This window comes from Antennarius striatus, chromosome 18 (genome assembly GCF_040054535.1).
Source record: "Antennarius striatus isolate MH-2024 chromosome 18, ASM4005453v1, whole genome shotgun sequence".
Lineage (NCBI taxonomy): Eukaryota > Metazoa > Chordata > Actinopteri > Lophiiformes > Antennariidae > Antennarius > Antennarius striatus.
Window position 1 is genome coordinate 14,776,529 of NC_090793.1, and position 27,305 is coordinate 14,803,833.

The 27,305-nt window shown below is 38.7% G+C and overlaps 1 protein-coding gene across 1 annotated transcript in view; it reads right to left on the reverse strand.

Moving 5' to 3' along the window:
• Positions 1–27,305, reverse strand: part of LOC137612627 (netrin-G1-like) — a 48,482-nt gene that overhangs the window by 9,424 nt on the left and 11,753 nt on the right. The window contains exons 2-3 of the mRNA XM_068341247.1: positions 19,102–19,745; positions 804–976 (exon numbers count right to left, since the gene is read on the reverse strand). Of these exons, the coding sequence (XP_068197348.1) occupies positions 804–976; positions 19,102–19,745 (817 nt within the window). The remainder of the gene's footprint in view (positions 1–803; positions 977–19,101; positions 19,746–27,305) is intronic.

The following is a 27,305-nucleotide window of genomic DNA, read 5'->3' on the forward strand; positions in this document are numbered from 1 at the left end:
ACCTAATGAAACAGGCCCAGACAAAAATAACGATATGCTTCATTAATATTTTGTTGCCCAAACTTTTGAGACAATCACTGCAGTCCAACAACTTCTACACCTTTCAAGATCTATTTTGGCCCACTTCTTATGAGAAAACTGCTCCAGTTGTCTCAGGTTTGATGGGTACATTTTTCAGCTGGCATGTTTCAGCTTATTCCACAGATAGGCTTTACATCAGAGCTCATAGAAGGCCACTTCAGAATAGTCCAGTCGTTTGTTCTAAACCATTCTGGGGTGTTTTCAGCTGTGTGCTTAGGGTCATTATCCTGTTGGAAGACCCATGACCTGCGACTGAGACCAAGTGACACTATGCAGCACATTTCACATTTCAGAAATTATAGTCTGAAGATTTCATTGACCTGCACAGATTCAAGACACCCTGTACCAAATGTAGCAAAGCAGCCCCAGAAGATAAGCAAGCCTTTTTCATGTTTTACAATAGGGACAGTGTTCTTGTCTTAGTATGCTTCATTTTGGCATATTTGAACATAGAGCTGATATACCTTGCCAAAAGGCTTCAGGTTTGTCTCATCTGTCCAAAGGACATTCTCCCAGAAACTTTGTGGCTTGCCAGTTTGCATCATAGAAAATTCCAATCTTGCTTTTTTTATGATTTGCTTACAACACTGGTGTGAAACTGTGGAGGTGAAAAGGTAGGATTGTCAGAGTGAAGATCGTCAGATTCCAGTCTCTCCTTGCCAGACTGGAAGTGATGGGTTGCTTTAGTGCCAAATCTACACTGATACAATACTGATACTTACATATATTTGCTGTTCCTTTGGGTATGGGCAGGTAGGAGCCCACACTCCAGGCTCTTCCGTGGTAATGCTTCTTACAGCGGCTACAGTCTGACCCTGTGGTGTTGTGTTCACATTCACAGCCTAGCTTCCCCTTGTCAAACACACAGCTGTTGGCATGCAGGTTGCACTTGCACCTGAGACAGAAAGATAACAAAAAATAATAATAAACAACAAAAAAAAACCAGACATGAATAGACATCGCACTGCACCCAATGACACTGTACCCTCTGGAGCGGATACACCATGTCTGCCCTTGCTCCTGCTCTTTCAAAACTTTTGACAACAATAAATTGAAATCCTGCTGGGTTATCTGGCTTGGATTGGGCCTTCAGAAAACTTCATTAAGGTTTTCTTTGTAAAAACAAGTACAAGAAACAAGGTTCATATTCATTTGAACCTCTACAGAGAGAGGAGTGATGCAAATGAGTTCACTTTTGCCACTATGAGAGATAAATGCAGCTTTTCTAATTGAGGACAAAGCAGTGATTGAGATTGAGAGAGACGGAGAGAGAGAGAGAGAGTGAAGCAGAGAGAGAGAGATGATAGCAGGAAGAGCATGAAAATTCTCTTTTTTCTTTCCTTTCTGTTACTTACTGTGTTATTTTGCGAGAATGCCTTCAGGCAGAAAACCCCACTGACCAATCGAGCTGGTTTATTAGACAGAACTTTTACAGCGTTGACAGAGGCTGCTGACAGGAAAGGAAAGACGGTTTGACGGCCTTCAACACTCAACCTATCCAACCCTCTTTCTAATCACATCGAAGAATCACAGATGTGTGGAAACAGAACAAGTCCATTGCTATTTAACTCTCTTGTGTGATAATAGTACCCAGAATGAGCAGAAAGTAAATTTCATGGTCTCGGAATATAATCTGTGAGGATTTTGTTTTCCCACAGTGAAACAATCTGCCAGAAGCACAATGGGCTGTGTTCATTTTTGCACTGAGAAATCATTGTTTCATATACTACATGTATTCCAAAGATAAATCTCTCTATTTGATTTTATTCCTAAGAGTCGCCGCAGTGGTCGGGGGAGGGGTAATCAACGAGTAGATCTGACACACAAGCCGTCTCTGGGGATGCAAAAGGCTCATGGTTTCATATCATGACTGTTTGTTTTTACAGAGTGTTTCCAATAGAATATTTCTCCTGTGTTGGAGAGGGAGGAGCTGAGTATCTGTTGTAAATAATTACTGGTGAACAGGAGACACAGAAATGACAGCTGCAGTCAGAAACTCATCCACTCTAATTGACTACCTGGCCTTCCTATGACATTTGACATTCATGATAAATTACTGTTAGAAATAAAGGAAACTATAGTCTGATTTTTAATCAGCTAACTGTGTCTCATCGTGTAACGGTTATGAAGATCAACCTTCACAGATTCTTGATTATGTGTCATTTTAAATGTTTGCATAGTTTAATGAATTTTTGATACTTTTGTGGTCAGGGTTTAGAGTTATGTTTAGGTATGTTAGGGTTAGGGTCAGGCATGTTACAATTCTTTAAACTGCATAGTTTCTATAGATAGCATCCCACTAACTCCTGAATGTATTGCTACAAAAGGGATGCAACAACTTACTGCTATTTCATAAGATGTACAATGAAATTATGCCCATATGGCCATGCACAAATCCTTTTTATACATTATTATAGACTGAAATGGCCTACAGCATGGGACACTAATTACTGTACTAAAGATACATACTGTATAACACATGAAAGACAGCATTATAAAAATGGCTAAAAGTAAATAGAGGGAAGAGGATGTGAGTGATGAGAGAGGTCATAAAACAGACATAAATTCTTCCTACAAAGAGGTCTAACAAGTCAGTATTAAGCTTATGACAAATATGAACAAAAATTTGCCATAAAACAAATTTGAGTATGACTGACTGAATCGGCTCCTCAGCAACAAGCATGCGACTGCTCTCTGAGAATACAGTGGATTAAAAAAACAAAAAACAAATAGAAGACCTGGCGAAATCATCGAGATTTGCATGGATGGTATTTCTGAAACACATCTAGATGGAAAAGAAAATATTAAACCACTTTCAGCGGTGACACCCACAAGAAGAACTGAGTTATTGGCACAGGATGTGGAGCCACAGATCGATGCTGCTGTTCAGAGTGCACCTTGCATGGCTTTAGCAGTCTATAAATCCACTGATATTAGCGGGGAAGGAAAGGAAAGATGTGAGGAAGTCCTCAATGTCACATCCGCCTTAAAAGAATGTTATCACAGAGTGGAATCACACTGAAAAATAAGGTGTGTCCATCAACAATGTCGGTAATCCCTCCATGATAGGGGAGGAAAAAGGAACAGTGTCTAGAAGGAAACCAGACTTGTATCATTGCATTATCTATTACGCTGTTCCTCATCTCATCAGCATTGGATTATAAATTTAAATTATTTTCTGCTGCCATAACTGGATGATTGACAAAACTTGGGATTCTAGCAAGCTTTTGGGTTGGGAGAAATTCTAAAAAATATATTTTTATAGCAAAGCAGTAAATCATAAGGCTTTTGATCAGCGTTTTTGAAGATGACGGGACAATTGTTTTTCCTAGCTGGCATGTCATCAAACCAAATGACCAAAACTTAAAATTAGAAGATTAAAAATAAATGTGATAAATGTGTGGTTGCTGCTTCTGAGTTTTTTCAGAAGAAACTGGACATTTCAAAAGTGGGTCTTCAAGAAGACTGTATGCATTTTCAATCAATGAAACAAATTAACAGAGAAATGTGTCCTCTCCTGTCGACTTTGCTCAAAGAGTGTATAGGAAATTCTATAACTGGTTTGACAACTTCAGTCCTTGGAGAGCATTTTTTTTGCTTTCAATCAAAAAAACCTCTATTGTCATAAACATGACCAGAGTTTCACAGGAGCCTGAAGAACTGATCTGGACAGATAATTTACCTTTGCATATAGAGGTTGCTGATATGGAAGCACATGGTGCATTGATAGGAGTTTCTGATCACCTTGTTTTTGTCAAGACTGTAAAATACTTTCTGAGAACCTACATTTGGTTCCACAAATCCTGTAGTATATTTGTGATGAATCAACTTCCTGACTGCACATTACATTAACTAAATGTCATTCAAATTTAAGCAATTTAAAAAAAACACGACAACTTTGCTATTGAAAATTACAACAGACTCCTTTCCTCCCATTGATCAAAAGTGTTGGAAAGGAAAAACACACTACACTCTCTGAATTATGCAACATGATCAATATACTGTATGTAAGTGAACATCTGAACATGAATCGTGTTGCATTTATTTTTTTATTTTTTTATTTATTGTTTGTAATAGATATGTGTTTTTCTATTAAGTGATTAGCCTTAAACAGCATTTTATTAAGCTCCCCTTTAAATGTGTCATGGTTTCATGGACTCACAGTCATTTATTTGCAATACAAACATAGAAGTTAGGGCTTTATCCAAGTGATTGTTTCTTTTTCTACTTAATAAAATGTGAAATAACCTTTTTTCTTCAGCCTTGAAGAAGTTGTTCATTTTCTTGTTTGAATATTCCTGAACTCTCACTGTCATTTGAGGAGGTGTTTGTAAAAAAAAAATAGAAAAGTGTACGTGACATCATCATCATAGACTTATCACTGCAACTGTAAAGTGTTACTGACTCACACAAGTAATCCAGATTCAAACTTTGTTTACCATAATATTAATTACGGCTGAGTTGAAAACAACTGTCCAGGTCTTGTACATTCTCTCTTAATCTTCATATCTACAATACCGTTGACTGAATACCAGTCCACAACCATAGCACTTACATGTGAGTATCTTACTAAGTATTCCCCATCGTCCTTAGGTTTTTAATATGTTTAAGTCTCTGTTCCATAAAATTAATGGCTGGAGCTTTTCTGCCATGCAGACAGCAGCAGCTCCCTGAAGTATGGAGCAATGAGATTTGACCTTCCATTTAATTAAAAACCAGCAAAATTTGAATCACATGGCCCAACCATTGCAGGTAGACTGCTGATGGTGGAGGTGAACTCCAGAGACCACTGGGATGTGATGCTTTTGCCTTCGGCCTTGCAATACTGAAATCAGAGGCCTTTATTTTCGTAAAGGTGTCGAGAGAGAAGAGATCGATTCTATATCCACTTTTTTGACCCTGAATCATTACAAATACACAATTCATTAAGTTTAAATGACCTTTTTTTTATATTACAGCCCAATAATAATTGACATCATTAACACAACAAGTTACTTAGGCGACAAAGCATGCAACAAGCATCACCGTCTTTCTAATCAACTGCAACCGATGGGGTAAAAAGCCTTGGAGATCATGAAATAAACATGCTATTTTTGACTTGTATTTCTGTTTACAAGACATCATTGAAAAAGTAATCAAAAAAAAGAAAAAAATTATCTCAAATGATTTAGATTTTCAGTTTTGGTTAGTGATTCTAGCTAGATTCTTTGATTCTAGCTTCACAACTGTTAATTAAGCCGCAATTAAAATATAATTAAAACAAACAATGTTGAATTTTTGCTGCTTGCTGAATTGTAAATCAAAATATTAGTATTCTAGCAAAGGAAAGAAACAAAATGTGTTTTTTTATACATACAAGTAGAGTAACACTTTTTCATTCAAAGGCAGACTTGAGCTGAATCTATTCATGAATCTTGAGAATGACCTGCTCAGTTATGAATTACCCTTTTAATCCTTATATTAAGGAAATATAGAAATAAAATATATGTGTTCTGTGCCTGATGAATAATGGAACACATATTACAATTTTTATTCTGAATACATAACATTGAATACATAACATTACATAGTACAAAAAATGTCTTTATTAAAGATAGGTGAGATGAGGGTCTAGTTTAGGCTTATATTTCTGGAAGAGACGACAGCAGTTCTTCTTTGCTCTGACTGTTGCTTAACTGTCATTCCTCTTGGCTGTTTGGTAGTGTTACAAGTTCACCTAGTCTAGCAGCTCTCCTTTCGTGACAGCTTCCAGCAACTCTGATTCCAGACAAGAATCAAGCAATGAACATTAATTAAGAACCTCAAAGTAAAGCATCCTGAGCTGACAGGGAAACTTTCTTTTTTCTTAGTCTCAAGTTGAACCTTACAGTCTGTCAAGAAAAATAAGATTAAAAGCACTGAATTCATACAGTTTGCTTCAAATACTTTTAAACTGTATTGTGCCGTGTCCTTGCGAAAATTGCATCAGCTTTGTCCCAATAAAACATTTCTCTTCGGACTACATGCTAAATAACAATGAAATAAATGTAAAATGTGTGTACATATTTGTACATAAATAGTGATGGCAATAATAAATAATTAATAAATATATTCATTTCAATGTGTCTCATTAAAAATGAGAGATATTGACCTTGGTGGTTTTCTCAATGATGCTTCAATCACAACAAAGTTTTACAGTATGCAATTCACATGTAAAATTATTGAGATTAAAACTAAATGCTGAGTCTTGTTTTAGTCTGCAAATCACCAGAGCTTACGAGGGGAAATGTGCATCTTATTTTATGTACTTTCAGAACTGGCAGCTTTGTGACTTCGAATGTCACCATACATTTAATTGATGATACTTATTAATTTCAATTTTTTTGTCTGTAAATCTTGGTGATTATGAATTTAAATTTAATAAATAAAAACCTACGAACAATTGACCTTACGAACAGCCACTCAGAACCAATTGTATTTGTAAGTTGAGGCCTACCTGCATTCTTCTTCCATTTCCTATTACCAACACTTTTATATCCTGACCAGTGATGGTTGTGCAGACATGGACAGATCTATGCTGTAGATGAGAACTTCAGTTTAACTAGTGCTTCAGCTGTCTGTCAGTTTGTTACTTGATCATACCAGAATAACACACATTGCATCTAAAGACATACTTTTCTTTTTGATATTAATTCACATGGGCCTTTTTCTATTGATGTCATTACTTTTTACAGGACCCTGCTAATTCAGATGGTTGTCTTGGATTAGATTAGGTTACTGTGTCATTTCACATTCAAAAGTACATATGACCTTTACGTAGCTGCAGACAATCTGCATTCTCTGCTCCCTCTCTGGTCATTTTGTTTTGTTTGGGCTTGTTTATGATCTGTCCATTGTTTTTGTGTCACATGGCCAGATCTTAAATATGTATTAGGGATCTGTATAAAAAGGGACATACATCTGAATTGAACGAAAGAGGTTTTTGTGTTTGGACAGATTTTGGACAAATTTTTTAAGATTTGTATCAAATTAATGCAAAAAATCAGAAATATGTCATTTCAGTGGTATTTGAATCTTTTCTTTCCTTAGAAATAGCACATTAATCATTATATAGTTATTCTTTGATGTCCATTTTATCTTGCTGTTCATAAAGCTTGTCATAGTTTATTTTTTTATATTATAAATAAATTAAATTAATGCCAATCTATTAATCATGATGCCTTTATATTGGCTGTTTCTACATTTAGACTGGTTATCAAGTTGCATCTTTACAACAGACTGCATCGCTATGAAAGTGAAGAGTCTGTTTAAGCTTGTTTCTGTCGCTGTGTGCTGTGGCCAATGCCATCATTCTTGAGGGGGTAATGTAATACATTGCAAGAAAAATTGTTTACATCCCCTATTTAAATATAAAATAGCCCCTTTGGCTACCCAAATTGTTGGTGAAATATTAGAAATGGATCACAAGTTAATTCTCCCTGCTTCAATTTTCTGCTGAGGTGAAATTAAATTTGAATTTGCATGGCTTGGGCCGCTACCAAAGACAGACTGATTTGTTTCAAGGACAGGCCCTATTATGAAAGTTGTGGATTGATGTAGGGATACAGTATGGTAATGTATACCCCACTCAACCCACCTCCTCCCCCTTCATGGAGTGCCGTTTCCTGTGATGCAAGCCTCTGAGACAAGGGAGGAGCGGAGGAGAAAACAGCAATGGACACACGTTAATATGGAAATCAGGCTCAACGTACTGTGCGTTTGTGTATGTGCATGCATGTTTCAGGGTATACGTGTTTGTATGTGGGCATGTGTGTCCATGTCTAAGTACAGAACCATGTATTGTATATGTTACTTACTCTACTATTGTAGAATGATGTACAAATAGTACTTTAGTGAGAAAAAAGCCGAAGATAAACCAATAAACAAAATGCGTGACACCACCAACAGATAAGTCTTCTTTTACTTATACAACGCAGCGTTTTTGACAAAGTGACTTTGATTGTCCAGAAAATCGCTATATAAATGTAATCCATTATTATTATTAGTATTTCAGTAACTTCATGGAATATAGTTAGATATAGATAGATTAATGTAGCCGCAAGAGAGAAAATACCTCAAAAAAAACAATGTCTTATTGTGCCGGATAAATATCAAGGATTGTGTTAGGAAGGGCATCAGACGTAAAACTTTAGCCAAATCAAACATGCAAATTTAAACCTATTACTTCCATACTGGATCGGTCGAGGCCCGAGTTAAGAACAACCACCATGGGTGCTGTTCACCTTCAGGGCGCCGGTGGACCTTGGACTACTGTTAGTCAAGGAAGGAGAGGAGGAAAGTGTGTTGTAGGAAGAGAGAGAAGAGGAACGCTAAGAGTGTAGGACTGAAAGTAGGGACGTTAAATGTTGGAACTATGACAGGAAAAGGTAGAGAGTTGGTTGACATGATGCAGAGGAGAAAGGTAGACATACTTTGTGTCCAGGAAACCAGGTGGAAAGGTAGCAAGGCTAGAAGTTTAGGAGCAGGGTTCAAGTTGATCTATCATGGTGTAGATGGGAAGAGAAATGGAGTAGGAGTTATCTTGAAGGGGAAGTTTGTTAGGAATGTCTTTGGGGCAAAAACAATGTCAGATAGAGTGATGAGTCTGAAGCTATGAATTGAAGGTATGATGTGCAATGTTGTTAGCGGGTATGCTCCACAGGTAGGATGTGAGCTGGAGGAGAAATTCTGGTTGGACTTTGATGAAGTGATGCAGAGCATACCTAGAAGTGAGAGAGTTGTCATTGGTGCAGACTTCAATGGACATGTTGGTGCAGGAAACAGAGGTGATGAGGAGGTGATGGGCAGGTTTGGTATCCAGGAGAGGAATACAGATGGAAAGATGGTGGTGGGCAAAAATGATGGAAATGGCTATAGTGAATACTTTCTTCCAGAAAAGTTAGGAGATAGGGTGACCTGTAAGAGTGGAGGTAGGAGCACACTGGTAGACTACATCTTATGTAGATGGTGTAATCTGAAGGAGATCAGTGACTGCAAAGTAGTTGTAGACAAGAGTGTAGCCAAACAGCATAGGAAGTTGGTGTGTAGGATGACTCTGGTGGTGAAGAAGATGAAGAGGGCAAAGGTAGAGCAGAGAACAAAATGGTGGAAGCTGAAAAAGGAAGAGTGTTGCAGAACTTTTGGGGCGGCAGTGGCTCAGTGGTAGAGCGGGCAGTTGAGCGGGCCGTCCAATGTTCCTAAGATCGGTGGTTAGATTTCCATCCCGCCCCAAAAAACACCTGGAGTGTTCGCTGACAGTGAGACGTGTCAGCTCACCTCCAGAGTAGTGCCAAGGTGCCCTTGAGCAAGGCGCCGTCCCTTTTTACAAGTTGCTCATTTGAGGTGCACCATGAAGGAACTGCCTGCCACTCTACCTCCCCCTGCACTGCATGCCTACAGAACCCCTTGTGTGTGTATGAGTGTGTAACAGGGCCCGCACAAACTAACATGTATGCATGCGATTGAAGTATTTACTAACTAGAGTGTGCACTATGAGGACAGCTGTTAATGGGTAAATGACCGTCATTTTTATTCTTTACTCTATTCTTTGTTTTTTAAGTTATGCACAACTCTCATTTATTGTGTAATAATCTAATTGTAACATTTATTTGTTACATGTTTTGATGCATTTATATGCTTTATAAAACATTTATGTCGGAATTTTTGTGGGCTTGGAACAGATTAGGGCATTTGCATGGAAAATGCGTCTCCACTTACATAATTTTCTACTTACGAAATTTCTTCCGGAACCAATTAATTTCGTAAGTAGAGGTACCACTGTATTTGAATTGGACTGACAAACATTAGAAAAAACATTTCCTGTTCATTCCACAGTATGTGAGTGAGTGTTTTGTAGTTCTTTCTGTGCTTTGCTGGCTCAGTTTTGCTGATTTGATTCACATTCGCTAACGTCTCCCTGAACTACAGGAGCATATACTGAAAGTGTAAAAGCATAACAAAAAGATATATAGGCACTTTGACTATATGGTTGCTGTCCCTCCGGAGACAGCTTATGTTGATGCACTCTCTCACCATATATTATTCACAAAGAAAGCCTCAGCCTCAATGAGTACTAATTAAATGCTGGAGACAGGGATATGACTGGCAGAAAACATCCCAGCATGTGACAGGCATCTGGTGGAGGATAAGTGAGCAGGCGTTGGCAGAGGTGGGGGGGATCCTTACGGCGGTGGTGGAGTAACGCTGAGGGTTGCATGAACTTGCTCTTCAACATGACTTTCAAATCCTCCAAAGTTAGCAACGGATTCCCATGCCAGGGATTTGGAGAACTGAAAGTGTGTTTGTTTTTATGATGCCTGCATATGGGAGGTGGCAGAGGATCCATTTAAAGGAGCAATGAGGAAGATCTTAGTACAGTACTAAAAATTACCTTGTATTTTTTTTAAAAAAAGGTTTGCAATAGTTTTTACTACTTTCAGTCATACAAAGTTGATCTCTCCAGGGTTGACCATATACTGAACATACTGGATTATTGGAATTATTTTATTAACATTACTTTCATTTTCTGTTTCTCCCATCTCACTGACTACTGGTCAGAATAGTATTTTCAAGCTGATTATATTTAATACTCATGAATACATTAACACCCACCCCCCAAAAAAAATAAAATAAAAAACAAGACATACAGAATTTTCTTCATTTATAGACATATTTTCTACATCGATAAAGATTTAGGGAGTATTTTTTGGTTTACCATTTCCTATGTATTACTACAGCAATTGTATCTAGAATCTAGAATCTTTACCACTCATGAAAAGAAAAATTATCCTGTATGCAACATCCCCAGAGGGAGAGGAGAAAAGATTGTTCAAAGATGGGGGTGAATTTCCATTAAAATCTTAGCTTGTGGAAACCCATAGGGAGGAGAAAGTACAGTTTGAAAAGCATAAATCTTTTTACACTTTGGGACTGGATGCGCTTTAGTCTTTATAGTGTTTGAAACACCACCCAATTTTCCAGTAACCAACAGAAAGATCTACTTTTACACCATTTACACAAATTACCATTGTATGGTCTGATTGGATATGATGAATAAAAGCACTCGTCTCATATCTCCCCACCTACTGTATATATTTGAATAAGCTCACTTGAAACCCTCCTGGTGTCACGTTTTAACTCCACCCACTACCGCCCGACCAATCACAGAGTATCCACCAGGAAGAATCACATGAACAGAGTGGCATAAGGTATTAGCCATCAGTCTGTTTCTTCCTTTATGAGTCATAAAGTTTATATATTTATTCATTCATTCATTCATTCATGTTCCTCACCAAAGACACCAAGCGCTGCTTGCTGGTGGAAGAACTCTGTGAGGGAGGGTGCGCTTGGTTTATGATACCAAAACATTTGTTTTCATGTGTTTGGTATGAAATCTGATATTATTGTTTTATCGTGGAATTTCCACGGGTTCCCGCTAGTACTATGTGATGTTACAGGGTTGATATTTAGCCAACAATGTTAGGTCTATTGTGGTCATGCAGACTATGAAGCCCAATTCCAATTCTCCCCCTTAGCTGCAACTCCTGCCCTTTCCCCTGCATTTTGCACACTGCAATTTGTTTTATTTTTGCCTACTAGGTCATATTCATTACTATTTATGACATTTATCATATTTATCATATATTTATCATAATTATCACAGGTCATATTTATCACTAGTTGATATTGGCAGGAACTACAAGCCTGAATTGTGGTATTATACTTTCAAGCTTTCAAGGGATGTTCGAGCAAACAAGGAACATTTTCCAAGTTTGAACAGAAATAAAAATTTGTTGCCAAACGGATGCGGGATTAATAGACCCAAATTTTATGTTTGTTTTCCAATGTATAAATGTTTGTAATAATTATCTGAACCATAATATAACTTATTTACTGATGTTGTGATGAGTGGTATCCAATTTTACAGATTAACAGATTCAAAACCTTGTATCTCTCGTTTGAGCGGTGAGCCGAAAAGCAAGGGCTATTAAGAAGAGAATATTAATGTCAAAAAGAGGGATTACAATTGGGCCTGCTTGGTATAAGAGAGCATTAAAAAAAAACAGTTGTAAGATTTTAAAACTGTCATGTTCAGCTGAACATGTTTGGACAGCATTCGTTGGAGCACTGAACAATAAAATCTACAACAGCAAACCACAAACACCATCAAGCTACACCCATAATATCCTTTAATCAAAAATAGGAATATTTATTCACTTCCTCCTGGACCTCTCTGCCCTGCTTTATAAACCTAAATGCTTTATAGGTAGAGAGATACACAAATACAATAATGCACAAAAAGATGTTCATTTTTCACCAATGAATCTGTTTGTTACACGTTACATGTCATATCCTTTGTAAGTAGCTGAGTGTGATAAGTAGAGGAGATTTTGACTGTTTAAGAGCAACAACCTCTTGAATTCTGATGTGATGCTTTTGTAAGTTTATCATTCCCTGTGGGAAAGGGAGATGTAGAATTTGATAGCTACATTTACAAATAATTGACTGTTAAGTTTAAAAGTTTTCCTAAGATGTTAACTTTAACAGTTTCCTATAGTTCATGAGCCTACAATAAGTATTTAACACATGGTCCAGCTGCCAACTAATAGCTTAATGTAAGAAGGACTTTGGACACTAAACTCCAATGGATTTATAAAAATTATCATGCAGTCAATGTTAAAGGATCAGTAATTTATAAAGCCAAAGAAGGAATAGTAAATGATCATTATTACGGTCGTGAAGTAAATGAAGTAGAGTAAGTGAAGTAAATTTACACAGGATAGATGGTCCTAAGGTTTCAGGCTGATAAATCACCAACACAACATATTTTACATATTATTTACGTTAAATTGAAAACCCTGTGCTTAAGAGTTGTAGTATATGAATATAAATTTTGAAATAAATTCAATCTTATAATTCCTCAGTGTTTCTTTGATTAAGAAAAAGAGCAAGGAAAGGAGAAAAAGGTTTGGAAAAAATAGAGAATGACATCAGGGGATGAGAGAAATACCACATTAGCACTTATGGATTAGCTGCCTCACATTCCCAGGCCCTGTCTTAGCCCTGTAGATGTGCACATCTGACCGTGCAGCCAACCGATAGCGGTCATGTCTTAATTAACGAGCAGACATCTGATCAATAAGTGTGGAACAATGGAGAGAGAGATGTTAAAGGTGGGACAGACTTCATGGTTCAAGGTTTTTGTTTCTGTTGATGTGGAATAACGCAAGAAATCAATAGCATGGCTAGCCCCGTCACACTGACTCAGTGAGGTGAAAAAAAAACCCCAACCTTCTACCTTCATCTTCTTTTACTTATCACCGTCGTATAGAATCACTGCACAGGGTGATCTGTCTCAGTGTTGAGTGCAATGTCAAACTGAGCCTTACAGAGCCAGCTTTACAACACAACTCTTAGATTATTAAAGAGATATCTACCCTCTTTTTATCTTCCAGTTTGGTATTTGAAGTATCTGTTTGTGATCCTTTATTAAATGCCATTCTCTTGTGTTGGTGTGCTGCCTCCAGTGAGGAGCGTACTCAGACATGATTCATTTGGATTTCAAAATCAGAAAATATTTTTCTTTTACTATACATGAACCTGGCAGTTCCACTAAAGTGCGAAAAAAGCCAACATATTTGGATGGCCAGAAAGGGTGGGCTAGCTCATTTTATATTAATCCCTGTAACAGATTGTTTGTGGTGTGAAAATAAATGGACCAACAACAGTAGATGTGTGATTTTTTTTTTCATCCATGTGCCAATGCTCTTAGAGAGCAATCTCATGACTGATGCGTTTTACATCATGTATTTATCTTGGGGTCTTGTGAGGGATGAACAGAACATGAGATTTACAGACCAATCGGTCCAGCGGCTGCAGTGATGCAGTTGTTGCAAAGGTCTCTTGTAATGATGTAGGAGCTGAATCAAAAATTGAAGCTCTTGATTTACCAGTCAATCTATGTTACTATTCTCACCTATGGTCATGAGCTTTGGGTCATGACCAAAAAGGATAAGATCCCGGATACAAGCGGTTGAAAAGAGTTTCCACCAGAGTAGCTGGGCACATCCTGGGGTGAGGAGCTCAGTCACTGGGAACTTGGAGAACTGGGAGAACAAAGCTGAGTAGAGCCACAGCTCCTCCATATCAAGCAGGACCAACTGAGGTGGCTTGGGCAACTGTTTCGGATGCCTCCCAGACGCCTATCTGGGGAGGTGTTCCAGGCATGTCCCATTGGGGAAGATGTGGCCTCGGAACACCTTAGGATCCCACTGGAAGAGCTAGATCGGGTGTTCAGGGAGAGGGTAGTATGGGCATTCCTGCTTAGATTTCCTCCACGATCTGGAGTGGTTGAAGATGGATGGATGTACATTGATTTTTGTAATAAGATTTTTTTAAATTTCTGTCTGATCCTCTCTGTGTCTTTCTCTTTCTTTCCCTCTCTCTCTCCCTCTCTCTCATATCAGGCTCAGAAATCTGAAGTTAACAGCACCACAGATTAGAACCCAATAAATCCTACACAGAGCTCTTGTAACAAACCAATCTCTACATCAAATGTTCAAAGAAAACTGCATGAATCAGGTCTTCATTGTCAAATAGCTGCTATGAAACCACATCTAAGGAAAAGCAACAAGCAGAAGAGATTAATTTGGATGAAGCAACCCAAGGAATGGGCATTAAACCAAAATAAATATGTGCTTTATTCTACTGAGTCTTTTGTTCCAAATGCAATGTCTTTGAACAATGCAGGAACATGCATGGTTCCCACTGTGAGCCATGGAGGAGGTGTGATGGTGTTTGTGTGTGTGTGTGTGTGTGCGTGCGTGCGTGCGTGTGTGTGTGTGGGGAGTTCAAATTTGATGGCACAGTAAACCAGCATGCCACCACAGCTTCCTGCAGGGACATGCCATCGCATTCGGTTTGTGTTAAGTTGTTCCATGCTTTACTATTTGACACGGTGAGAACCCCAAACACATCACCAGGCTGTGTTAGGGCTATTTGACCAAGAAGAAGAATGAAGGAGTTGCATCAATTGACTTGGCCTTCCCGGTCACCTAATCTAAAACCGGTCAAGATGGTTTGGGCTGAGATGGGCTGCAGAGTGAAGGTGAACAGGCAAACAAGTGCTCAGCAGCTATGGAAACCCCTTTACGACTGTTGGAAAAATATCTCATAAAGCTCATCAAGAGAAGGACAAGAGCGTGCAATGTATTAATCAAAGCAAATGGTTTGCTAAGACATTTTGGTAGCCTTCTATTCAGAGCTCTAAGATTTATGAACATACCTACCTTTTACCTAACACTGGATATACTTAATGCAAGAATGGATGTTTATCAGCCTTTGTGGGGTATTCTGGGAATCCTTTAACAGGATGGCCATTCTTTGATAAGAGCTTCAGAGTTTATAGCCAGAAGGTGGATGGGGACTATAATCAGTCTCTCCCAACCAAACTCCATCACCTTCTCTCAGGTGAATTACCGATCCACCTCTGGACAGAATCTCTGTTTGTTTCTTTTTCACTGCAAATTATTAGTAGAAAATTGAATTTGATGCTGAGGGGCAGGATGGTAATGAATGGCAAAATAAAATATCTCTTGGAGATGTTATTCCATGCTGGCTACCAGCCTTTCAATTTGGAACTTATCAATTCATATTTTTCATAATATGGGGAGAGTGTTTCTGACTGCAGAAAATATGTATCTCTGATAGGTCTGGAATGGCATACCACATGCCAACATTAAGAAGAAATCATGGCATCATCGAAGATGGCAAACTCATGTTGACACTTCATGCACAATCAATGGTTTGTTCAGATTTTTCAAAACTCTAGATTGAAACATAAACTGCAACCTGGTAATTCTACACATTTCTCCACTGACATATCTCTGATGATAAACATTTAATCAGCTACAAATGTTCTTAATTACAAGATTAGTCTCCTCCCAATTAACAGCGTGCTAATGATTCTTATCTGTATTAAAGTTGACTGCTTTCTAATTAGGGACTAACTGTTTCAATTCATCAAGGGCCCATCTACTGGGTCATTACCACCCCAGTTATTGCCAAATAAACCAACTGTAGCAAGCAGCAGAGGTCCCTTTTGGAGACCAGCTGCAGAGGCTATTACAGTCATGTGGGCAATTTCCATGCATTATGAAACAACAGTGTTTCTATCATTTAAACATCACAGAGGCATTCTGATTACCCACCGATAATATTATGGTTGTTAAAGTCCCACTTCCACTTTTCCCTCCTGTTCTCTATATGCTGATTTCACTCCCACTCATCCCTGTCACCTGCATTGCTGCAGCCACCTGCTTCCCATCCCCAATCAGGTTCCACCCTGCGTAAGCTCTGAAATGGCTTTTTATTTTTAAAAATAAATTATATTAAACTTTAGTTAGACTGTGATTTGGAGGAGTGTTATTAAAAAGGGTACAAAATAATTCCAAATATTTCTGCAAGTGGCACCAAAATGTGTAGTTGTATCTCAATTCTATTAAAAATTTATATTTTATTTATTATGACAAATTAGATGTGTATAGTGGAATGTACATCAATCCTGCATTGTCTTCTTTATTTTGTTGGTTGAGGATGTTTCTGCATATCAGCTCTGACTTGCAGGCCCAAGCCAATAATAGTCTACAAGGGTTGGACTGGAAAGGTAGTTGCCACATTACTTTGCTGTTTCTATTACCTCTGCTCTGTCTGTCATGGATGACAAAAGAGCTACAGGTCTGAAACACATAAATTCAGCCATTACAGGCTTTTTCCCCATGATGGTGGGATGAAAATGTAATCACTGAAATAGTTGTAGATAACTTATTTTCTCAGTACTTTGTCATCATTCATGTGCTCTGATATTTATTGTTTAGCTTACTTGCAAACCCTTTTGAACAAGGGCAGAGCATTTAAATGCTTTTAAATGATCCATCTACCCTTCAATTCTGATATTCTTTCCATGAGAAACCTACAGTACAATGGCTGCCATTAAATAGCAGACTTATTTTAGTGACAGTAACTCAGTGGAACACTTATGATGATGATCATGAAGATGGAATCCATAACTGACCATAATTATTAGATCTACCATTACTAAGCGAGCGCAAGGAAGTTTTTAAATGTCGTAAGGACATGCTATGTTTATATTTTAAAAAACAAAAAAGAAATGTTTATTTTTTTGGTATCACAAAAGGCAAAAAAATCAGCTAATACAGGTTTCATGATATTAAAGTTATATCTAATACAATTTGAATCAATAACACAAAATTTAGGTATTACATGAATGTGGCTTGTGATAGCACAATGGAGTTGCTATTGACTCCTGTTCACACTTCTACAAAAATGACTACCCTCATAAAAGTTTCCATAATCAGAAATTACAGACATTGAGACATGTCTCAAATTATCACATTGAACAAAAACATATTAAATTGCTCTTGCTTTACTGAGCTTCAATAAGTGTCTAAGATGTCATTTTTGGTCACTTTTTACCAGACAATAAAATATCTAATCAATTTTTGTGGGACTATATTATATCCTTACTTGGCTTTCCTCTGCAAACTTTCAACATTTGTCCTTGTTATGTCTAAAACAGGACTCAAACTCCCATGTCTCTGGTAGAGGACCCACGATTGAGATGGACACAGATACTCCCATACGACGGTACTAGGGATGTTTATATATAAAACCAGACACGCATTAAACAAATGGATTAACTACTACATGAAAATCCATGTCATTGTATAAGGTTTCATACTAATTATATATAAAAATTTTATTCTGTTATTTAACTGATCTTACTAAAGTTCAACAGACACGATAATCAACATAACATGTTACATGATACTGAGTGATACTGGAATCCTATCTGGTAAGCAATGTAATATTAAAAGTAAAAGCATCCATAGTGAAAGCATCCAAGCAGTCAGTGGCATAGAACTGGTATGGGGGGCCATGACTTTCCCAGGACTATCTGTTCTGGTCGATCAGACCCAAAACTCACGATATCATCAGTCAGCTCAATGGTTTGGTTCCATGACCTTGTGATGTTAAACACACCTGGAAGGGCTTTGGTTAATTTTTCCATGAAGTGGATTGCCAAAATGTTGTGGGGTTGCGATCATCAAAGTCAAACATCAATCCTGGGGGATGAGCCAGCTCCTATTACTAACAGTGCTACCCACTAAACCACTGTATAACTGAATCACCCCACCTATACATTTGAATAAGCTCACTTGAAAACCTCACGGTGTCACGTTTTAACTCCACCCACTACCTGTCAATCAAACGCCCAATCCATCACGGTGCACAACCAATCACGGCGCATCTGCCAGAAGAAATCACGTGAACAATATGGTGTGAGGCATCGGCCAGCGAGGCTTTTTGTTGCGGTTACTTCTTTTGTCCACAAAACGACACAGATATCTGGGACAAAAACGCTAGCAAAAGCGAAGTTTTTTGGAAACGCCGGGTCTGCGTTGTCGTGTGGACACTGTAGCCGAAACTTTTTCTATCCGGGGTGCATCTCCCAGCGACAAATACCGCTGTGACCCGTGTCTACATGTACATACAGAATGGATGGAGTTAAAACTCGCTATTTTCTGGCATATAACAGCTTCTGCGTGTTCATCCTATGTTCTCTCCAGATTATCTGGCTTCTCCCACCAAAAACATACAGCTCAGGTGAATTGGTCTACAAAAATTGTCCTTAGGTGTGAGTGTGAGTGTAAACGTGCATGCTTGTTTGAATTTCTTGTGCTTCCACAATGAGCTGTCATCTCATCTGAGGTGTACCCTGCCCTCTTGCTCTATGGTCCATAACCAGCTAGGATAGGCTCCAGCATACCTGTAACCCGCAAACTGGATTAACAGCTGTAGACCGGATGATTGCAATTAACTCATCTACAAGAAAATGGACAGATGAATATACGTACAAACTGCCTGTGAAAATCTGATTTGATTCAAAATAAAAGGGCAAGAGGAAATATAAGTGAGCCTTACCTGCCCTGCACCTTGATGTCAGAGATGGCGTAGAAATATCTAGACAGATTATTCTCATCCACCATGGTGGCTCCGGTGGCTGGCTTGAGCAGCTTAATCCTCAGATCAGTGATAGTGAAGAAGTCCCTCAGGTTTTTGGTTGTATCCAGTTGACCATACAGTGAAGCCATGTTGTGTAGCCGAGGTCCAGCAAAGAGGGCAAAGCGGTCCTTTATCTCAAAACGCACTGTCTTGTCATTTTTCCACACGTAGCCTCGGGAGTAGTCTTCAGTGCAGATGATATCCAATAGGGTGTGCTGAGTGAGGTCATTCACTGTCTTGGGTTCCATAGTGAAAGCATCCAAGCAGTCAGTGGCATAGAACTGGTATGGGGTCCAGGTCCGGCCATAGTCAAGTGACTTTTCCAGGACCATCTGCTCTGGTCGCCCAGACTCAAAAGTCAGTATGATATCATCAGTCAGTTCAATGGTTTTGTTCCATGACAGCGTGATGTTAACCTGGAGGGGCTTTGGGTATTTTTTCCATGAAGTGGATTGCCAAAATGTTGTGGGGTTGCGACCCTCAAAGTCAAACATCAATCCTGGAGGATGAGCCAGCTCCTCTGTGGTAGCATCACATTCATTATTGCACATGTAAGGATTCTCCTATGGAGAATATATAGAGAGACATGTTAGACAATATGCACTGATATTCAGACATGTAAGTGTGATTACATCATCTGTACTTGATGTTAATGATTTGCTTCTATTAAATAGAGAACATAAAATATAACATAATGGCATAATTACTGGCAGCGTGTCCGGAGCATCTCCCTGCCTGTTGCCAGTAAGTCTGCTGAGATAGGCTCCAGCAGCCCCCGTGACCCGCAAAAGCGGAATAAGCGGAGCAGAAAATGAATAAATGAATGAATGAAGAGCGGATTCAGTTGTGTGCTTCCTTATCCATGTTTTAAGACTTAAGTACATGAAGTGTATACAGTACTGTGATTTTAAAAAATGAAATAATTCACAAGAAGAAGACCAACTAAGAATTCAATGCCAAACAAATATAAAAACAGCTACAATAACACCTGAGGTGTGTCATAAAATTAATAATTTACATCTGTTTTTGTTGACAGACTGAGTTCTGTTGGATAATTCTTCTTATCCTTCCATCAACTCTCCTCACTCCCTCAGGTGAAAGTAACTCTACAGCAAACTAATTAATAAATGTTAATTAAATCAAATCAGAATAATGGTGAAAACATTTGGTATGAAAGCCAAGGTTCATGTAACGTTGAGCTTTGTGATTGGAAAAACGGTGTAAAATATCAGTTTAATGCATGTTTTGTCGTCTGAGGAAAGGAAATAAAGTTAAGTATCTGAAATGTCAACAAGGTGTTATTTCATTTGAAAAATATGCAGAGGAAAAATAGAGTCCTGAAACACTTGTAAGTTATAAAGCACTTTGCTTCCGTCCTTACAATTAAAAATCATGAAGCATCTCCTGGGTCGACTGTTGAGCCCTTTGCCTTGAAAGGTTATTTGTTTTTCTTCTGCTTTATTGGCTTTCTATCCGATTGAGATTCCACTGCCATCCTCAAAATAATTTTTATCACATTTAGACCAAAATGTATTTTATAATCTGCACAAGCAATGTTGACCCTAGCGCTGCAGAAGAAGGCTGCCCTCTCATTAAAATGACATTGCGGATCCCATATATTCATTCCTTGTCTTTCCAACCTACACTGCCGCCCAAATTTTAGGTGTATTTGATATTCTTGTGTGGTTTTTCAGCTGAGATGGGGCAGAATCCTGATGAGTGTTATGAAAGACACAAAGGGACATGCATTTTTCATGGGCCTCTGTCAGCTATGTACTGTAGCTATGCATACATCTGGATGTTTGTGTAAGCATTGGGGGGGGGGGGGGTTCTTGACGCGTTTGTCCGTGAGGGGGCTAGCAAGCTCTGTATGTGTTTATTTGAGCTTGCACATGCAGCACATATCCTTGTGTGAGTGTGAATGGCAGAGAGAGATAGAGCTGAAACAGAGCCAGAGAGCACAAGACACACATAACAATTGACATTCCTCTCACCTCTGCTCCAAGAACAATGAGGTTAAGTGCAGATGAGATTCAGATCAACTGTAAAGTGGTTCGATAATCAGCAATCATCTGACACTCTACAAGCAAAATTATCTAAAGGTGAGCACAGTCCTATCTGCAGCATTGCGTGCTTATCGCTGTGGCAGTGCAGTGGATTCGGAACAGACTGTCACTTTGTAGAGGGAAGATCAGTGGAAGGAATACAGATAAGCAGATGCCATTACTTTTGTTTGAAGAGGCCAATTGATGTTTTTTTTTTCTTTTAAAGTAAGGAGTCTAAATTTCCTTCATCCAAGGAAAAACTTTATTTGATGTTTTAACATCATAAGAATAGGCACATCTGACTTCTGTGCTTTAAGATACAGATCTCCTCAGTTCATTTTATTTCCTGTGAAGCTGTGATACACTATCAGTGACCTGCTTGTCAGCTAGAGGTGATAAGTATATGATGAGGAACAAGACTGAGGGATTGTGGGTCACTACACTTGTTACGCTGAATTAAAAGAGCATTTTATGATCCAGTTAGGAGGGCAATAAGGGTTACATCGCCATTAGAGAGAAAGAGAATAAGACAGAGTGGGAGGTGATGAGAGTTGGTTAGAGAGGACCTTTTATGCCATGTGTTTTTTTTAGGAATGTCTCAATCCTTAAAATGTAGGCTCCTCGCCTGCTCATGTGTGCTTGCGTACTAATGCAGAGACCACACGAAAGTTTGAAAGGCTGCCCTGTGACCTGAAAAAAAAAAGCACAGAAGGGTTTGGTCACTTGGATGACAAATTTTTCTAGTGTCAACTGCTTGCCAGGATGAGTACTTGTTGTATTCCCTCCCTGAGCTTGCACAGCCTTAGAGATGCGTTCAAAACTCATGACCTGGATCTCATAGAAAGATCAAGGGAGGGAGAGAGACAGGATAACAAACTGAATGATTTCCCTGTTGACAAGAGCATAAATTTTCACTCATATTTGTTTCATTTCTTGTGATTGATTGCCTTTTAAGGGAGGAGTGTGTAGGGGCTTATGAAATCGGAGCCATATTCACCACTGATATAACAAACTCAGGCCGCATTGACCATAGCTAATGAGAAGCCATTTACTGGCTGAACAGTTAGAAGCAGAATAAAAAAGAGCTTTGAAAAGGGGATAAGAAAATCTTTATCTCACCAGCAGAAGAAAATGTTCAGAAACCAATGGAAAACAGCCATAAATGTAATCTACAAATACTCCCTAACCACCTGCATGGACTTTAAGCCTTCAGAGAAGTGGTGGTCATAACTATGGTGGCAGTTCACAAAAGCCTCCCATTATTAAAAACACAAAGTAATGAAGAGGCACATGTGTAATTTTAATTAAGGGATATTATACTTACTGTCTCCCAGTAATACTTTGAATGCTGTAATCGTTTCATGCTGCCTACCGATGGCAGGATGATAAAGACTCAGAGAAAGGTCAAGACCTTTCACTGGATTTCCTGCGGTGGTTATTTAGCAACAAATACAGTGCATTATTAAGATCAATACCTTCTCTTGTCATTTAAGACCCCAGGCTTTGACATTGTGTTGGGGGGCAGCTATTGGAAAACAATAAGCCTTCTCAGCTTGATCCTTTACCTGTGATCATGGCGGTGGGAGAGGAAAATAGTCAACAGAGACTTGGATTGAGTTTTGTGCAAAAATGAGAAATTGACCAAGAGAAGCTGCCATCAAAACATAATTTCTCTAGGGTTAATCACTAACAAGGACTTATTTGTTTTGTCATTTTTAACTATGATTTAGCATGTTAAAATGACATCCGAATAATATGGTGTTGTAATACTACAATTTTCTAACTGTGTATTGCTATAAATATTGTTGTATGCACATATTAATCAGGCACTCCAAAAACTTGCAAAAAATGATGCAAAAAAATGCACCTTTGTTAAAACCATAATGTCTTCTGGATAATAAACCTTTCATTCCACTCCACACAAGATATTTTCATGTTACAACTCACTCAACAATGCCGAGCAAGAACCCTATAAATTTCGCAATGATTCAAAATAATACAATGAATACACAAATGAATTAGATTTCATTCACAATAGCTAGGCTAGCCCTTCCTCCCAAGTTCAAATAGACACTGAATGAAGAGTGGATGTGTGTTAACAGCAAAGTATACATCAAATCAAGGGGAGAAAATAAATGCCTATTGTTTCAAGTTGGTTACATTCTAAAACAGGAACTAACAATCACAAACGTCTATAGAGGCCTGCAGGAAGATGCCACAGAGCTCGGTTTTTGAGAATACAGATTATGTCTATGTTAAACCCTCATTCACACATGCAGCTTTTTACATATCCTGACAGAACCAAGGAGAGAGACAGAGACGAGGCGAGGATTTTTATCCTACTGTAGGCACTGAGGTTGGTGGAGAGCTCAGTCCATTTGTCATTGGTAATGCTGAAGTCTCTTGCCAGTATGGCTGCCATGTAACCAAGCCCCGCTGGTTTCTATCTGTGCTATATAATCGATACAAGGCTAGTGGCTTAATGCAAGAGGTCTGAGCAGCAAGTCTGCTGCTCGTCATAGCTAATGATGTCCTGATCTATGCAGCCTAAAAGGTCAATCCAATATCACAGTGTTATATCGTCCGACAACTTGGAAACATGGAAGAGAGAGACAGTGGTGTGATGGGCATGGGAACATTGTCACTCACTGCCATAGAGGAAATAAATCATTAGATCATCATAGTGGCTCAGTGGATGTTTGGATGTAGTTTCACAGTTGGGCTCAATAGTTAACAGAACAGTCTTTTAAAAGAATAAAAAAACCAGAGTGCAAAGTAACAACACAGAAGAGAATACATTTCTGCTACTTCAATCAGAGATGACGGAGACAGAGATGTTTTAGGGCAGCAGTTGATGTTGTCTTGCACACAAAAGACATAAAAGTTTGTGAAAATGCATTGAGTACACAAGAAAATTCATGTTATCATTAAACACACACTCACACTCACACTCACACTCACACACACACACACACACACACACACACACACACACACACACACACACACACACACACACACACACACACACACAGCTAATATTTAAATAGGTGAAATATGACCTCTGAAACCAACAAAACACAACCTGTTGATGTGCTTTTTGAAGAAAGATGTGGATCAGCAGATAAATCCTTAGAACAGTGACAGCTTCTGCTGAATGATGGGTGCAAGCGATCTAAGCAATCAGTTTATCTGACAGATCCCTGGACTTCAAGCTCCAAAAAAAAAAGCTGATCTCACCGGACTTATCTGGAAATCAGTTTCAGGCAGTTTTGCTAAATATGCTAATACACAAGCGGCTGAGTCAGGTGGCTGGTGAGCTCATAAGTTGTCAAAGAGAACTTATGGCAGACACCATCAAGATCATGGTCAATGGACATTCTGATGGTGATTTTATCCTTCAAGAAGAGTCTAACCCAAACACTATAAAGATCACGGTAAATGAACATGCTGTATCTGTTGGAGAGCGCAGCGCTGTATCCTCACCAACTTGTAAACTGCTGAAATTCTTCAGTAAACCCTTTTTGGAATACAATTGGTCTCATCATTGAAGATACAACCAACCTAAAGAACCGTAGAGGGTTTTGTTCAGAGCAAAACCCTAACACCATCAAATAGCTGGGGAAGGAGGCTGAGAAAGCAAGTTTATGGATATGGTTATGGAGAACAGTTGGGGCCAAACATCCAATTGAGTTCAATTGCAGGGGGTGGCATGGTGCTGAAACATACTGGAAAAGACACAGTAATATTAATGAATTATTTAGCTTTGTCACTAGTCTGGACTCAAACAGAAGCTCTGAGGTATTGCCGGTTTAATCAGCCCATCACCTGGCTTGGCCTTGCATCTTGTCACCTGTCGTATGTCACCTTCAGACCTGTCGGTAGCCCAAACTCTATCCGTCACACGTCTGGATGCCCAGTCTCACTCATGAAGCGCAGAGAGCAGGAGAAATTGACAAATGACATCTTGGCAATACGAGACGCCTGCGATGCAGTGTGTTCAGGGAGTTGATCCAGGCCAATAATAATTGTAATGTTTTGAGCTGAAGAGGCACTTGACAGATCATCAGATGCCCATCAGAAACCACGTTAATTTTTCAACATTCCTCCACTAAAAAAGAAAAGCAGACACTCTCAACAGAGAACAAGCCAAAATGGATGATATCAAAGTGGATCTAGTTTGCTTTCATTGAAGAGGAGATGCTGGAAGTGTACGATAAACACAGAGGCTTGTTGATCCTTTGGTATACTGTAAGCCCTGATGGAGGAGACAGCTGAGATGTCACAGATTAAATTGGGAGAGTGAGAGCTTTTCGTAGAAACGCAATAGAGGTTTAATGACCTATAGTTGGAGCATGCAATGGCTCACAAAAGAACCATGCATTTCACTCTTTTGACCTTCAGAGAAATAAAAGACAGGAGGATTGCTCACCCAACCTGTAAGTATGCCATCATTTTATACCTGTGGTCAGAGGGTTATGAATGTCTGAGAGCTGACGTTAGATAACGGCAACTCAACATCTTGCATTAAAAAAAACCCCACTGTTCCACATCACAGCTAAATGATCAGACCTGCCTACAAAGAAATTGCGACCTTTAAATGCATTTACGTTACAAGCGGTTTTGGACATTTTTCCCATTTGCAGCAAATCCCACACATCTTTGATTCTGAAGAGCGCTCCACTGCCTAAGATGGTTAAAAAAGAATTTTAAGCTGTGGAGAGTCAAATAATATTTCTCTTAAATAGAAGTATGGAATTTCTTGTGAATCTGGAATGCTTGAACAGTTTCTCAGAGAATCAAAAACAGTGGTTATTGTGCCAATAAACAGTGCTGATGTTTGCCACATAGCAACATTTTTTTGTTTCCAATGTATCATTATTGTTACTGTAATTTTGATAATGTCTGATGTTCTATAAAGGAATCTATGCCTGTTAACTGTGGTCTTTGAGGTCCCTATTGACATATCATACATACAGGGTAGAGAAAAAATGTAACTCTACTCTCTTCTGTGATGGCAACAAAGACAGCTCTGTTCTTAGTGGCATTAGATTTGATATTGAAAAACACAATGATTCAAACTGTCTATAATGTATTAAATTATGTTCAGCATAAAGAATGGGCATGCATGGTTTTTGATACATGCATTTTAGTTATGTTCCCAAAGGTATTATGTGTGGAGCATAATATAAAATCATACACATCAGGTGGTGCAGTAAACAGTCTTCAAACAGAGTAGAGGCGGTGGCTGTGACTTGCTAACAGCCCGGACATTTGATCAAAACATCCATACACACTTCTACCAGGGCTCGCATTTCAATTTGCTGTATGCCAAGACCTCTTGCCTTTTGGAATGTAACCCAAGCCAAAGTAGTCCTTTTGAGGACTCAGCCCAGTCAGTCTGGTCTTTTCTAGTAGACTGTTTGGCAAATCAGCCACATTGCGATCCAGCACCACAACCTTGATTGGGATTCACATGGCACCGGCAGATGAGGGAAACACACTCCACACTAATTAACACCTGGCCTCATTATCTGTCCAATGTGGCAGAGTCCCACTGGGATAAATTTCACACACTTTATTATTCCAGGTGATAGTATGGTTAGGATTTTTAGGTGTGCATGAATTTGCTTGAGTTTATGAAATCTGCATTATTTGCATGTATCTTGTTGACCAAATGTTTATGTTTATCTGTATGGGAACAATCTGCATTTTCTTCTATCGTCCATGTATTTGTGTGTGTGTGTGTGTGTGTGTGTGTGTGTGTGTGTGTGTGTGTGTGTGTGTGTGTGTGTGTGTGTGTGTGTGTGTGTGTGTTTGCCATGATGCTGAGAAAACACATACACAGACCAAAGTGGAGCTAGCTCGTTATGGTCATAAGCAACTGTAAATAATATACAAACACTGAGCATGTAATGTGTGTGTTTTTGTATGTGTATGTTCGCTATGATGCTGAGAATATACTATACAATACAATACAATACAATACAATACTATACTATACTAAACTATACTATACTATACTATACTATACTATACTATACTATACTATACTATACTATACTATACTATACTTAA